The 15,927-nt window shown below is 39.8% G+C and overlaps 1 protein-coding gene across 1 annotated transcript in view; it reads right to left on the reverse strand.

Moving 5' to 3' along the window:
* The window catches only part of fbxo41 (F-box protein 41), a 47,754-nt gene that overhangs the window by 10,610 nt on the left and 21,217 nt on the right, over positions 1–15,927 (reverse strand). The window contains exons 3-5 of the mRNA XM_042485985.2: positions 15,523–15,730; positions 7,914–7,987; positions 2,658–3,046 (exon numbers count right to left, since the gene is read on the reverse strand). Coding sequence (XP_042341919.2) covers positions 2,658–3,046; positions 7,914–7,987; positions 15,523–15,730 — 671 coding nt within the window. The remainder of the gene's footprint in view (positions 1–2,657; positions 3,047–7,913; positions 7,988–15,522; positions 15,731–15,927) is intronic.

The following is a 15,927-nucleotide window of genomic DNA, read 5'->3' on the forward strand; positions in this document are numbered from 1 at the left end:
AGCAGAAGACGAACAGCTGCTGGATCTCTCAACTCTGTTAAGTGCACAACGGTCATGTTTGATTTGAGACGGCTCCCATGTATAGACACAGCAACACCTTTAACATAATGTTAAGGTGGTCCTCCAAAGTTAAAACAAAGCACACATTTTTGATCATTAGTCCTGTGTGGTGAATTTGGACATCTGTTTTCCAGGATTTTGAATTCGGGATTATCATATTTGTAAGGTTTGTCAGTATATTCTGATACAAAACTAAAGGCTTGACTGGCATAAAAAAAACATGAGTGTTATATGATTACTGCCCCAAAAATGAATTCCTTGATATAATTGTTGCTTTTTGTAAATCACTTTATAATTGTCAATTTTAAGCCCTAACAACTGAAACATAAATAAACTTTAATATGATTGTCACTTCTTAATCATGTAAATATACATTTAAGAGGAGATGGAATAACTGTATTACTCTATAAGTTTGGCCCATTTTCTAAAGAACCATTAAAAGTAAAAGCCACATAAATAATGTTCAAAAGACATACTGTCACATGGTGGCGCCAACCTTCAACAAGACAGTAAACGAGATTACATAATTTTTGTTCTTCTTTCCATCTTTTCATCCTCTCCATTGCTATCTATTGGCTGATACCGTGCATCCAATCTAAGCCCTTCTTATTCCTCCTAGCCAGATTGCTCCGAGATGACTCATTTCATCTTTGGCCTTGGAAGGCGTCTGCTCGAAACCATCAGGGCTATGAACCATTACTTACACTCCCGCTCTCTCTTCCTCTTTCTCTCTTTCTTTCTTTTTCTCTCACACACACCACCTACGCTCAAAACTGCCAAATGCACTAAAAAAGCCGAGCTGTGTGTTACATGCTGAGAAAAAACTGTGTGCTTGTAGATACATACCATCTGACAAAACCTGGCAGGGACTCTCCCAATAAGGAGATCTACGTCAGAGCAGAGGAATGCCAGTAACATGTTGAGTGTTACGTGAGAAAAACCTTTGAGTTCATGGGACAGTTCATGCAAATCTGTCACCGGGCTCAGGCCCAGTTTCCCAGACTGCCTCAGTCCACCTGGCATTTAAAAAAAAAAAAACTGACAGCAGGTGAAGAAAAATGGAGGGCAGCAGCAGTAAGTTTAAAGATTTTGGCAGCGCAGGAAGTTAACAGAGAGATGCACAATCTGTGGTGGATCTGAAGAAATGTGCGGGTATGACTGGCAGACTGATTTGGCTCGCTCGTAGAAGCGAAGCTTAGTATGAGAGAAGGAACAGCGCTCTGGCAAATACAAATATGTTCTACCAAAGACACACAAAGAAAGTGTATCAGCAATGTATGACTTGGTTTACTCATCATCTATAACAAACATGCTGGTGGTAAACAAAGTAGTGTAAACACCTCATGGAGAAAAGCACTTGGGCTGGTTAAATGAATGAGTGAACATTGCCAGTCCGTTTTCTATATTACATAAATGCTGCTGTCACACAAAATCCTGAAACGTCAAATATTCGTAGTGAACAGCCAGATCTGATTGGACTAACATAATTCTGAGTTGGGTACAGCGCTACCCACCACACATACAGTGAGAGGGTTAACAGTTTTAGCTTCACACAGCTAACATTAACCTGCGGTTATTAATGGGTGACACAACGGAGTCAAGATGTTTAGCTGTCAGTGTGAGTTTGTTGGGAGTGTTTAACGGCTCAGTTTTGGATATAAGCTGCTGCTGCTGTTTTTTAACCCCTGCAAACCAGGCAGACATTAGACTGACCGTTCACTGGGAGGGGAGCGGCTCTGGAGATGGCAGCAAAAGAAAGTTTTCTAATCCGCAGGACGGTCAGAGATCAGACCTCCGGCGCAAAAAGGATCAAATTCAGGTAACACTAAACTGCAGAAGTTTTGATACTACTTGGTACTGGATTATTTTGGGGGATGCCTTAAAGGTATTGAGTTCCGTTACCTAATCCTACTCTGGATGGAGTTATATTCCCTTTTTTGTGGGTTACTATACGCTGAAAACTGCTTTTTTTTTTTTTTAAGTCTGTGCAGTGCTGGACATACTATTTTTTTCCAGTATTCTGACTGATGTACTTGCAATTTACACATAATGTATCATTTTCAGTTATTTGACTCATGTTACTGAAAAATCTGATAAATCATAAATAGCTGAAATGGCTGACAGTGGTACTGACATTTTAACTGGTCAAGTTAAGGTTATTTATAAAGGCCAAAATCAGTGGGTGGTAAAGCATACTATACTCTCTCTCTTCATGATTTGGAAAAGCAAAACCTCCAAAAACCATCTGTGGTATTGTTAAGTCATTTATCATGAAGTGTTTACATTGTTGTGCCAACACAATGCAGCAGATATGGGGCCTCTTTCCTCCCATGTTTACCATATATGCTCATGGCTGATCCACATTCAGTTTGTAGAGCGAGCTTTGGTCAGTGACACAGCTCCAGCAGCATTACAGTGACTGCAACTTCACCTGACCTAGATCCACATCGGTCCCTGCTCCTGTGGGAGTCATTTTAAGGCCTTTATTCTGTGAATCCTGGTTCCCATGTGTCCGAGAGTTAGATTGGAGAGAGTGTGTGGAAGTGTGTACGTTTCTAAGAATAACAGGTCTGAAGAACTTCCCAGAGGGTTGTTACCTGTGTTAGGGCGATATCCTGCCCTGCTGTGGTGAGGATAGGGAGGCGCCGACTGCTGGACTTCAGCCACAGCTCTCCTCTCTTGTTCCCACATCTCCACCTCAGACTCAGTGGTTCGGGAGCCCACGTCTGATACGTCTCCTTCTTCGCCTTCAGTGCTGTTCCTGTACGGTCGGCGCTGCCAGTTCTGGATAGCCTGTTTACGAAGACCCCAGTTTCTCGATCCACCGCCACCGCATCCAGGGGAGCGCTCGTAACCCCCCTCACCCAGCCGGCACTGCATGTGATAGTACTGAGCCTCAGGACAGTCCTCCATGGGATGCATTTCCACGCTGTCACTGTCATAACCTCCAGAGCCCTGTGAGACGGACTTGATCCGCCCTGATGCTCTGCAGCAAAAGAGAATAAAAAGAGCATTAAGGCTATCATTGGCCAAATCAGTTATTAAATGCTCTATTTTTCAACACAATTACCTAAAAATCACAAAAAGCTCATAAATGAAGAAACAGTAATCCAACATAATTCATTATATATCAGCATTAATCATTAGTTATTATCAGACAAGGACATTTAAACTTAGTAATAGAACTAGTTTTGTGACGACACCAGTTTGACCACATGTGACAGGCTCCAAGAGGCTGTCTTTTTTGCATTTGTGCCAAAAAAGATTTTAAATGTCACCTCTCTGATTTTACAAGTTTTAGTGTCATATGTGAGAAAGTTCAGCAAGCCTGCATGTTATCATTGAATCTGTAGTAGTTTATTTATATGATGACATACTGTATGCTCCAACCCGGGGGGGAGTTCCTACAGAATATATGTGCATAACTTGGTAAATATTTAACATCAATAAACATATGTTAACAAACAAACAAACAAAATATCTGTTGATGTGATGCATTAAATGAGGGTGGTATTGGGTGTAATGTTACAGTAAAATGATACATTTTCCCAAAAAGCTTGATGTATCCTGCTGCTGTAGTTTAGGAACAGTGTCACTTTGGGTTCATGTGCTTTGACTTTGTGGTTGATTTCTATGTAACATTTCATATAATTGGCAAAGTGATGTGATCGGAGATATTCATTCAATTATCTTGTTAATGGTATCAGGTGGAAATGTTCTCATGCTTATGATTATTAAGTTTTTCTCTATTGCATAGCAACATAGTTAAGCTGCAAAACTTTACACGTGAATGAAGCACTTTCCGAAGCACCAGTGACGCTTGAAGCATCAGACGTCATAAGTCTTCCTGATTTCATTCATGCTCTGACACAATATTTCGAAACAATGCGCATTACAGGAGTGAGACATGCATCAGAGCATCGGTAGCTCAGCCCTTCTTTTAACAAACAAAGAATTACAATCCCAAGGTGGGTGTTTGAAGTGGTCTATTATTGGTACTATTTTTAAATTAGAAAAAGCAAAACAATTTGCACTGTCACAAATACTAGAAAAATAAAGCGGCATTAAATCTGCTTTAAATCCTCTGGAGACTTATTCATTTGATCATCCTGATTATTTGTTTCTGTAGAAACTTCAGTCCCTTTCGCACAGAGTAAAATCCTGAAAGGTCCACTGAGGACAACAATAGTATAAGTATTTAATCTGACAGTAGTGGAAGCACTTCTGAAACCAAAAAGAACCACAATCAGGTACTGTATGATTGACAAGGAACAGCTGCATTTCAGAGGATTTATAGTAGAACGAGGGCAGCTTTTGCACATACGTACTGCTGCTACAGTACTTAAAATAACCTCCCAGCCAATACAAGTAATGAGCAGTTACAAATATCAGCCTCTAAAAAGTAGGACATTTTTCTTTCTCTTCTCCATTTCTGCCATCTCAGTGCTTCCTTCTTTCTCTCAGCATAATAAGAAGCTTCTGCATATATTACTTTAGGAATAAAAATAAAAGGGAATTGCAGATGAATCTGCAGGTAGCACTTATCAGCATTTTAAGGGAAAAGGATGCACAGAAGATGAGATGCATGTCATGCCACAAATACGAATTTAGATTAAGTCAAACCAAAACAGAGTGGCATGTTTATAGTTTCAACAATCCAAACTGGGTCAATGACAAAACTGATTCATTACAGTTTAATGATCTGGTTGTAAAGTGGTAACCTGACGAAAACTGCTTGAATGTTTTGTCAACACTGAATCAATAGCCAAGATGTAATGATATGAACTGATCCCAATCATGGGGAGCTCATGATTAGCAGTTGCTAGTTAATGATTTCAGAGTGTGTATCCAGAATGCAAAGTGGCATCGGAGAGTAAATAAAAAACAAGTCAATTATGGGTGAAAGAAATGCACTCCCCCGTCTCATCTCCTCTCTAATGTGCAAATCAAAATGAAAAGGCAGTTTAAACTCTTGAATAGTAAAATTTGATGTCCTGATTCTGACAGAGATTAATTATATTTAAATTAGAAACTTTTTTACAGGCTTTTTATGCACACTTGAGCAGAAGCACGGGAGTCAAAAACAACACTGATTTAGACATTTTAAGATGAAAATCCTCTAATATATTTTATCAAGATCTGTGCATGTTAAAACTGTTAAAATAACTATTATATATGAAATATATGACACAGAAATTAGCCAAAGGGCCATGGTTCTCTATTGGAAAATGGTGGGCTGCCCCCTCTGGGGTTGAGAGTGAGTTACTTCCCCTAGCAAAGAAATTCAAGAATCTCGGGATCTTGTCCATAAGTGAGTGTAATATAGAGAGTGAGATGGACAGGCGGTTTGGCGTGGTGTCAGCAGTGATGCAGGTGTTGCACCGGACTGTCGTGGTGAAGAGGGAGCTGAGCAGAAAGGCAAAGCTCCAAATTTACTGCTCCATCTATGTTCCAACTCTCACCTTTGGTCATGAGCTTTGGGTAGAGACCAAAATAATTAGATCGCAGATACAAGCGGCCAAAATGAGTTTCCTCTGTAGGGTGGCCGGGCTCAGCCTCAGAGATGAGGTGAGGAGCTTAGACATGCAGAAGGAGGTCGGAGTAGAGCCGCTTCTCCTTTGTGTCAAAAGGAGCAAGTGGAGGTGGTTGGATGGTTGGTTAGTTGCCTCCTGGGCTCCTCCCTTTTGAGGTTTTCTGGGCTCGTCCAACTAGTAGAAGGCACAGAGGTAGACCCAAAACACTATATTTATCTCATCTGGTCTGGGGATGTCTGGAGATCCCCAGGAAGTGCTGGAAAACATTCCTGGAGAGAGGGATGTCTGGAATACCTTGCTCAGCTTGCATTGATGGATGGATGGATGGATGGATGGATGTACAGATGGATAATATACCAAATCTGTGTTCATTAAAGATACACAAAATGTAAAAAAGAGCAAACTGTGTGAGGCATTTTGGTGTTGACACATGCAGACTCATGACTGCATAAATATCTAGTGAGGTCAGTAATCACTGAAATCGTTGCACTCTTGAGATTATGACCTCCATCCCTGATGAGGAACTATTAATACTCAGGAGACAGAAGGCTGAGAGTTGTTGTTGTGACACTGAGTGCGCGTCATGCCATCAGTGATTCAATGGGGAAGGCCTGACAGGTTCTGTGTGACGTCACGCTTGGAAAACACATTCACATACCAACTGGGAGTGACAGTTGTGTTAGTCAGAGTATTATGGCGCAGCCATGTGTCTGAAATCTCCAGCAGGGACGCAGAAATACTTCATTCACACCACATGTAGAGAGACGTCCAACCTGCACCTCACAGCGCTGCTGAATGAGAGTCTGACTAAAACTGGGATCTGTTCCATTTCATATTACAGCGTTAAAATAGGCAACCTCCAGGGCTGAAAAATGAAGCCAGTGCAAAGTGCCAAAAACTGCAGTTCCTTGAATGGCCACTTGAGGCTGACTCGACTTAAATAACCATGTTTACAGTCTGACACAAGTCAAGTCAAGTCAATTTTATTTGTAAAGCAGAAAAAAATATCACAAAACCCAGTTTGCCTCAGAGGGCTTTACAGCATACAACATCCCTTCGCCCTTAGACCCTCACATCACCTGGGGAAAAACTCCCGAAAAAGAACCCCTGTACAAAAAACAGTGGTGTCTCTATAGCTCATTTCAACAATAAATTTTGTTTTTGTGGAAGTATAACTGGACTGAAAAACAATTATTTTCATGTCATTTAATCTAAAAGTATCACAAAATATTGAAAAAAAAGCCTATTAAATGTCCTCAGAACCCAAGGTAACACCTTTAGTTTGCTTGTTTTATCCACCTGTTAGTCTCAATAATATATTACATTTAAAAACAATTTTAAAAAACTGTTAAAAATGATTTGAAAAATGATTATTAAATATTTTACAAAAATGGCTGGGGACTTTTTTGTCTGACAACTGATATATAGATTCACATAGAAAACTAATAATTATTTAAGCATAAAGGGTTGGTTTATTTCTGTGGAGGAGCCATAGGGTAATCCTACCTTTCGTGCACGTTTACTGGTGTACGAACGTTATAAAATCCTAATCCTATATTTTATGTACAGTATAACCTCTGTATTTTCAATTTCAACTAATGTGAGAACATGATTTAATATAAAGTAAAACAGGTTGTAAAGATAGCACTTACATCGTTTTCATTGTTTATCTGAGTTAACTTAACTGCAACTGCCATGCTTGAAAACATTTATACACGGGGCCGAGAAGTTGTACCCCAGAGGAAAGGGGCAGCGAGCACAGTAAATGTTGGTTAAAAGCTCTGTGGCTCCAAGGGTTTTGTTTTATTTCCACACAACTGACAAACTGTGTTTCACTACATCAGCTCTCAAATGGCAATAAAGAGAAGGTGCACCAAATTTAATAGTCAGCCAAGAGCCACAAAATCTCCAGCTGGACCAGAAAACCAAAGAACCAGCTTTATTTCTAGATAAATAAACAGGCAGATGGACCGAATGTATCCCTGACAAATAAAATTCCTAACCACACCACAAGTACAGTGGCAGTTAGGAGCTCATCCTCTCTTTACTTCTGGATGGTTATATTGACTGTTAAGTGGGGGACTACATGGTGGTGGTTTAGATGCAGTACATTTCAGAGGTGTGAAATTATGTGTAAATGAATTAGGTATTTTGTGTTTGGTATTTGTTTTTGTTTTTTTTTAGGAACACATGCTGTATGTTTATTGTCCCTGTTTATTTTGCACTGCGTGTTGAGTCACGTCTAAGACCATTTTCTGTCATGACAAGTTTTCTGAATCTGAATCTGAAATGTGTCATATGAGCAGTGTGCTGACTTACCCTGTGCTGGGGGACGAACGCCGCTCTGACACTTGGTACATGCCTCTTGTGCTCCCAGAGAGGCTGGAGTTTCTCTGAAGAGACACAAACATGCAGAAAGAAAAGTGTTATTAGTTAAACTTTTCGGGACCCATTTAGCTTCCTGAGACATGACTTCTGCTCAAACACTATTTGGTTGTGTGAGATTTTGTTTTGCTAAATACCATTAACTGAAGGAGACTTTCATATAATTGTAATAATTAGGACTTTCTCATTTCCCATATGAGAACATGCACATTTCCTAAAATATCATAAAAAACAATATACTCAAAGCTTAAGCATGGCGAATGCATCATTAATTTTAAAGCAGCTGGCACTGCTATGAAAATGGGATGGGTACAGAGGGCTGCTTTATAAATTCCCATAGAAATTATGATAGAAGTAAATCAAAAAGTAACCTATTTTGCTGCTATCGTGGGAGGCTTCTCTTTATTTCCCAAAAAGCTGTGACAGCTCAGAAGTTCAACAAAACATCTAAATTGAAATTAACAACTCAAGTGAATTGAAGAGTTTCTCTGTGGTTTGATCTCACATGTACATTACAACTGATGACAGCTTCAGGACAAAAACCAAGAACAACAACAGATACAGAGACACACTAAGAATAAATGATGATCAGTCACAGATGGTAAGTTAGGCAAGATGAAGCTTGTTAGGATAATTGTGTTTTTTTTTGTGAAGGTGGCACAAAAGGAAAGCTAAAGACGCGACTGTTAAATGGACGGGGTCTCTTTGGAGCATGAAAACTACAGTTGGCAACTTCGATGATGAAAAAATGCTTTGTCAGAAATGCTGAAACTGTCACTATATTCACACAGCAGCACACGAGACAAGTGATATGTGAAAGTAATGTTCCTTCACCTTGCAGTGCTTTTAATGGCGTTTTTCTAGAATCCACTCAAGCTGTTAACGAACGACCAATCAGAGCCGAGGAATCTCTAGCGCAGCTGTCAATCATATCAATCACTGCTTATAAAGAGTCAAACTATGCAGCGCTGATCAAATATGAATCAAGATTCTGTTACTGTGTTGCTTATTTCTAATCTCAAATGTTCTCAGAAATATATTTTAGTGTACTGTTTAGCTGTAAGGGGAGAAGGATGGTTCACACACCATTGTGAAATTATGGTAAAATTATTAATATAAAATGAAACTTTTGGCACTACAAGAAAGCAAATTTCATAGAAATTCAGTAACTTTTTAGGATCAGACTAAAGTGTTGATGCTGATGATGTTGTTGATGCTGAACATATATGAAAAGGAATCAGAATTTGGGGCTAGCAATAATGTCATAGAAAACTGTCATTATTACACATCACTATCCTGTGTCCAAAACTGGCAATATGCCCTGAAGGTGGCACTACAGTAAGAACTGTGGACTGTCTCAAATGTAAAAGGGCTGAGGAGCAAGAACATGCTCAATAAATGTGTTGCCGGGCTGTACATGACTCAAAATCATGTGAGGCAAATTGGATTTTTGATTCCTGGTTCCCTTTTTTCCATATAAAGTTTGAAAGTTTTTAACTACAGTAAGGTGAAGGATCGGAAACAAATTTTTTGCCAACACTAGATATTAAACAAAAGACGGGTGAAGATAGAGTTATCCCAGAGCCTGACAGAACAAAGTCTCTCTTTCTCCAGGCAGCTGCTGCTGTCTAACTCAGAGTCACCCTGGGTCTGAAAGCGAAGAGCGCTCTCTGTGCTGCTATAACTGTGGACTGAAACATCCACAAAAGTACAACTCATGCTAACGTTAAAAAAAAAAAAGACAACTGCTCGACTTGAAAAATCTCAGTCAACCGAGGCGTCTCCAAGATTGACTGATGATTCAAATCTTTGACTTTCAGGGGGCTGCCCTTGTAATGTCAAACAAGCTTTTGCCAAATAGTGACGCTAATGGAGGTCACCAGGGTCATTAGGAATAATCCACTTCAGATCATGAATACCTAAGACAAACCTTGTGGCCATGTAGCCAGCAGGAGTCCGTCATCTTGCTCTTGAACAAAGTGCTAGACGGACAGATAGACCAACTGACCAACCATCACTCCAGCAGCACAAAAGCCCTCAGCATCTCTCCTATAACCTAAAATATTTGGCTGTAGCTCTGAGAGCACGTGAGATTTTTTAAGTGCATTTGATGGTGGGTGTGCAGCTTGACTCTCTATTTGCCTGAGAGCAGCATCCTCCTAGTCACTCTTTCATACACCTCTCAAAGCTGCCTGTACATTGAAGTATGCTGTGTGTAGTGTTTTGTATGTGTGTGTGTGTGTATATATATATACGTGTGTGAAGTAGTGCCAGGTGGAACTCGCTGTACCAGACTGGCGACGTGCCACAGAGGGAGAATGTGCACAAACACAAACACTGTCAGTCCCTCCCTCTTTCTCTCTTGTTCTTTTTCTCCGCTTCTACTCACACAGCTTGTTTCTGGCCTCGTGCCAGCAAAAATGCACCATGGAGGAAACAGGCAAACACCATCCGTGGCTCTCATTCCTGGCCAGCCTGCAGTGAAGGCAGAGCAGGGACAAATCTTCCCGAAATGGATGGAACAAAATGCCTTCAGCGGAGGGTAAAACTCCAATCTGGTGATTCAAGTTCAGTCTAAAACGTTTTTTCCCGCTACTCATCCTTCCATTACAAGGGCAAAAGTTTATAAAACACCGAATTAAAGCTATTTTCACTTTGCACTCCCTGAGAAGAAATGCATTAGATTCAGCCTGAGTTGAACTAGAGAATGAGCAGGAAACAAGCCATCAATCCCTCCTCTGGCTGTCAGTCCTAAAATACCTCTGTGGCTCTTAAACCTGTCTCCTAGGAGATAAGGGCGACCCCGCTGATGTCGTGACAGAGAGATGGAGAGTGAGGTTGTGAGGGTGTGGTGTTGGTAGGACGACATCTCCGGGCTTCCCTTGACAGTGTAACAAGGTGCCAACCAGTCTGCGACTCCACACTTGTACTTGTCATGTCGATTATTCACAGTCCTACGTGAAATTGACTGATGTTTAAATCCAAAGAGAGGACGTCTAAATTTAGGTAGCAGCATTTAGGGTTAATCACAGGTCAAATGGCTGAGAAAATATGGTATATTTCATTTAAAAATGTATTCAACTGGTGCAAACCTAAGCAAATTGGTTTAATTTCTTTGAAAATCATGGAAGGAAGGCAATGAGCAATGAGAAATGACCCAAATATTAATTTTTAAAAAAGTAAAAAATAAATAAATGAATGAATTACGAATAGCACTAAAAAGAAAAGTATCAGGAAAAGGAAATAACCTGTAACATATAATGACTTTTAAACATGACATTTTAAATATAGCTTCTGTACATTTTTTTTGTGTACATGTACATGTTTCTTTTTGTTTTTCCTTTCTGATAATTTTCTAGTTATTTTCTTTCTATATATATATTTTTAGCTAATTTTTAAGCAATTTTGTTGTTACTTTTTAATAACTTTTTGCAGTTTGCAGTAGATTTTTGGCCAAGTTGCTGATTGCCTGTTTTTGAAAGAAATCAAACCAATCTTGTCTGGTTTTATAGGTTTAAAAACTTGTGAAAGGTGTCTGCAGATGTCATTGCAACAGGTTCATTTCAGCAGTATAAAGGGGTATCACTTATAAGCGATAATATCGTAACGCTCAGGGATATTGATCTGAGGAAAAGATTTTTTAGTGAGAATCTCTCAAATAATGAGCCAAAAATGAATCAGCCAGTTCCTCTCAGGCAGATCTGTACCACATTACATTTGATTCAAAATCACGCTGGAACCTCCAGCAAGACGAATGCTGGTTTCCATGGCAGCACACAGATTTGTGCAATGAAACAGGTCACCTCTCTTTCAAGAGGTGTTGGATAATAATTTGAATAAGTGACATTTTTTAAGAACAGAAAGTGCCTGCTTTTACATTTTTATCATTGTGTAATAAGCGAAAGAAGGGGGGGTGGGGGGGTCGCCACAATGGAAGCTGTGTAGAGCCTGGAGTCAAAGGGCCGATCTCCAGTTTCCGGAGCACGAGGAAGCTTTTTATGTGAGTGCGCTCTCTGGTCAGGATGTCGTCTGCTGCAGAGCTACACTACTGATGCTGAATGCAAAGCAGACAGACATAAAGTCTCAACTGTAGTTTGACTTTATGATTCTATGGCAGATCAGCATCACTTTATTACAAAGTAAATTGTGTAAATACATACATATACTATGTGGCCAAAAGTCTGTAGTCACCCACGTCCACATATTTTATGTAATTTTGGTCCAGGGCTGTTTTTCAAGATTTAAATTAGGATATATTTTAATAATAGTTTGATTAAGTGTGCTTAAAGGGACAGGTCATCCCAAAATCAAATATACATATTTTCCCACTTACCTGTAATGCTTTTTTTTTATAAATCTAGATTATTTTGGTGAGTTGCAGTGTTGAAGATATCAGCTTTAGAGATGTTTGCTTGTCTAGAGATGACAGTGTCTCTTTTCAGAAATCATGACCTGGTCACTCACAATAATCCACAGACTTTGTTGTGAGCAGTTTCATGAAGGAAGTATTTTCTATATACCAAACTATACCCAACAAAATCAACGTGCTGAAGGAAGTGTGCATCTACTCATGGGCAAGACGTTTTTGCTGGTGACAGCACAAGATGTAAACATTCATGTGTCCTCCTTGGCTGAGCTGTAATCTATAATGTAATGTAATGTATGTAACACTCACTTCTGCATTGTGATATGGTTTATGGGTGTAGTTTGGTGAAAAAAAATAGTTCCAACATGAAACTGCTCATAACAAGGTCTGTGGATTATCTTAGTAACTGGATCATGATTGCCAGGTTTTTGGCACTTTGAGCACCACAAGCCGAGTATCATCTGGTTTCATTATATTTTGAGGCAGACACCTCTACGGCTGATATCTCAACATTCGGCAACTCACACCAAAACAATCTAGATTCATAAATAGCCCTACAAGTAATAGAAAACACAGTATTTTCATTAAGAGATGGAGACCAGATTTTGAGGTACTTGACTGGTCTGGCACAGAGCATTGATGTCAACCCAATTGACACCTTTGGGATGAAACGGAAACGGCAAGCTAGATCTCATCAAACAACTTCAATGTGACACCTCACTGAAGCGCTTGTGACTGAATGGGAGCAAATTCCTGCAGTCAGGTGTCAAAATCTTTTTAAAAGCCTTCCCAGATGTGTGGAAGCTGTTAGATCATCATACTTATGCCCACATTTTGGCAAAGAGATTTTTAAGGTGATGGTTTGGCATTTTTGAAGTCGGAGCTGTATGAGATACTTGTGTATAGTTGTTGTACTAAATGAAGTAGCTGGTGGTCTGCGAGTTCCCGGTTTGCAGAAACGTGTCCCAAAGGGGGTGAGATCAATACATATTTAAGCCTTTTTAAAAAAGGCACACCTAAAAAAAATATATTAATCTAAGTAGATGCTGTATTAAGGGTATTTTCAGCGCCTTTTCCTTTGGCACTACATATTTTCAATGTATATTTTCCGTATTCCTACAAGAGGCCCAGCTGAGCCATGAAGTGAATCAAGCTGCCAGTCAGCTGTTTGAGTCAAACTCTCAGCAGTTTATGGAAGAGACAACAAATACAAGAAAAAGAAAGTGTGATTATGTCAGCGACGACAGAATAGCGTTCACTGTGGATACTTAATGAACCGCAGTACTCAGAAGAAGTTTTGTGCAGGGAGACTGAAGTGGCTGAAAATGAGACACAGAGGGAAAATTCCTGTGGAAGCTGTGGGAGCACAAGCTCACTGCGGACTGTGAACACAGAGAGCTGCTGCTGCCTGGACTTGGTTACAACACCACCTGAGGATCTTTCTGAAGATCAGAAGATGTCAGCACTTTACACTCTACTGGTTGTTTGGTGAGTTGTTTCAACTGATGGTTGGGTACAGCAGTGCTCTCTGGAGTCTCTGTCATTTATTTGGCAGTGGTTTTATACAATCCTCATAAGAGAAATGTTCACTGTAAACACAGTCTGTCAGGTGAAGTGTTGATGTCCATATTCAGTGGAACTACAACAGCAGTTTTCATTTCTTTATTTAAACAGCCTGGAAAAACACAAGCTTGTGACATCTTAAGAAACATGAAGTTTTGTTTCAGTCAGATCACATTACAGCCAGTAGCAGCACTTTCTGACCCAAACAGCTGAGTAGCGGCTTGATTCAATTCATGGCTCAGCTGGACTCCTGCGTAGGAATATAGAAGTTACATGCTGAGAACACGTAGTGCCAAAGGAAAAGGCTGTGTGACGGCCACATAAAGCAGTGAAAATACTCTTAATACAGCTTCCACCTAGACTGATATTCATTTTTTTAAGTGTGCCTTTTTTTGTAAGTGGCTAAAATACATGTTAATATCAACCCTTCTACACTGAGAGCGCGCCGACTGCCAGCTACTGTATGTAAAACAATAACTATACATAAGTATCTCATGCAGCCCCACTTAAAAAATCCCAAACTTTTCCATCACATATGAGTGTCATGTTTAGGTTCCCACATTCTTTGAGCCAAGTTTATCAAAATATGTAAGTAGAACATTTAAAGTTTGATGAACTAAATGACAGAAACAGAGGTTCTTTGATGAAATAAGGAAGCTTGAAAGCCTTTGACTACATGTCAAACAAAATTTAAATGCTTTAGAAAAAATATACTTAATATAAAATAACAGAAGCACCCATTTCATACCCACACCTTGTGACTACAAATCTTTTTATATTATAAGAAACATTTCTTTGATGTTTAATTACAGTCGTGCGAATGCTGTCAACAAAAGGGAAATGACTGACTGATTCCCGGAACAGGAGGAATAACTAATGAGCTAAATGACTTAAAAGACCTCATGCACACGTTCACATCACATTTACGTACACACTAGAGTGATCTTCCAGCCTTTTAACAAATCCTGAGCCTGTAGGTTTAATTTAGTGCAGAATCATCTTGCTCTGTATCTGTTCAGATTTTGAAGTTATTTCAGTTTACTTAATTTCACCTGCAGGTGTACGAAAACATGGGAGAGTCCTCAGCAGTAACTGCACTTCCGCTGCATAAAGAGTAGACTTGTTGTCTTGAGCATCTTAAAGTCTATTATGGTTCTGACCTGTGGCGCATTACAGGGACATTACTCAGCATAATCAATGCTTATGCACTATTCAAAAGCAAAAAGCTGCTCTGTCAAGGACTGTCGGAAAGCTGGAAGTAGCATACTGAGAACAAAAATTATAAACAAATATAAAAGAATCACAGTGCTATTAAATAATATTGAATTATTGAGATTACAAATTGTCATTTGTAATGACAATTAATTGGATCTTACACAGGTCATATGATCTGATAAGTACATTTTGATCTTCCTGTCTGCATTATGAGACCAGTATTTATATGTATATTGTTTATTTTGTTGCCTGAAACACAGGAAATGTACTGAATATAACCAATACAGTCAAGTCAAATTTGAAAACACTTTTGAGACAAAATATCTCACATTGCGTTCTGTTGTGTTTTGAGCAGCAACCCATCGATGCAACAAAAGATACAGGTTAGGATATCCTCACCTGGCGTCCATTGCCCTTTGTGGCCTGCAGGCTGCAGCGTCCCAGGCTGCCGTTCGGCGTGGTGCCACAGCTGCTGATGATCTGGAGCTGTTTTTCAGCGCGGTCTGCTCGGTCTAGCAGCTCCTCGATGAACTGCTGCAGCCGCACCTTTGCATTGGCTTCACGTGCCGCCGTCTCTTGAAGGAATTGGTCAATCTGGGCGACTTCCCTGAAGGCAGAGGGGGGAACGAGAATATTAATGGGACATACAGTGATGTGCTCTCTTAAAGCTTGTTTGAAAATCTGTCTCATTAGGTGTCAAATTACAGATCTGCTGAACTTTGCTTAAGGGAAAAATGTACTTGTTCAGCTTAAATGGTTGCTGCAGCACACTTTTTAAAAAAACCTCTCACATTCACAAGCTGC

The sequence above is a fragment of the Plectropomus leopardus genome, chromosome 3 (genome assembly GCF_026936395.1).
Source record: "Plectropomus leopardus strain MGB_pleo_1.0 chromosome 3, ASM2693639v1, whole genome shotgun sequence".
Taxonomy (NCBI): Eukaryota; Metazoa; Chordata; class Actinopteri; order Perciformes; family Serranidae; genus Plectropomus; species Plectropomus leopardus.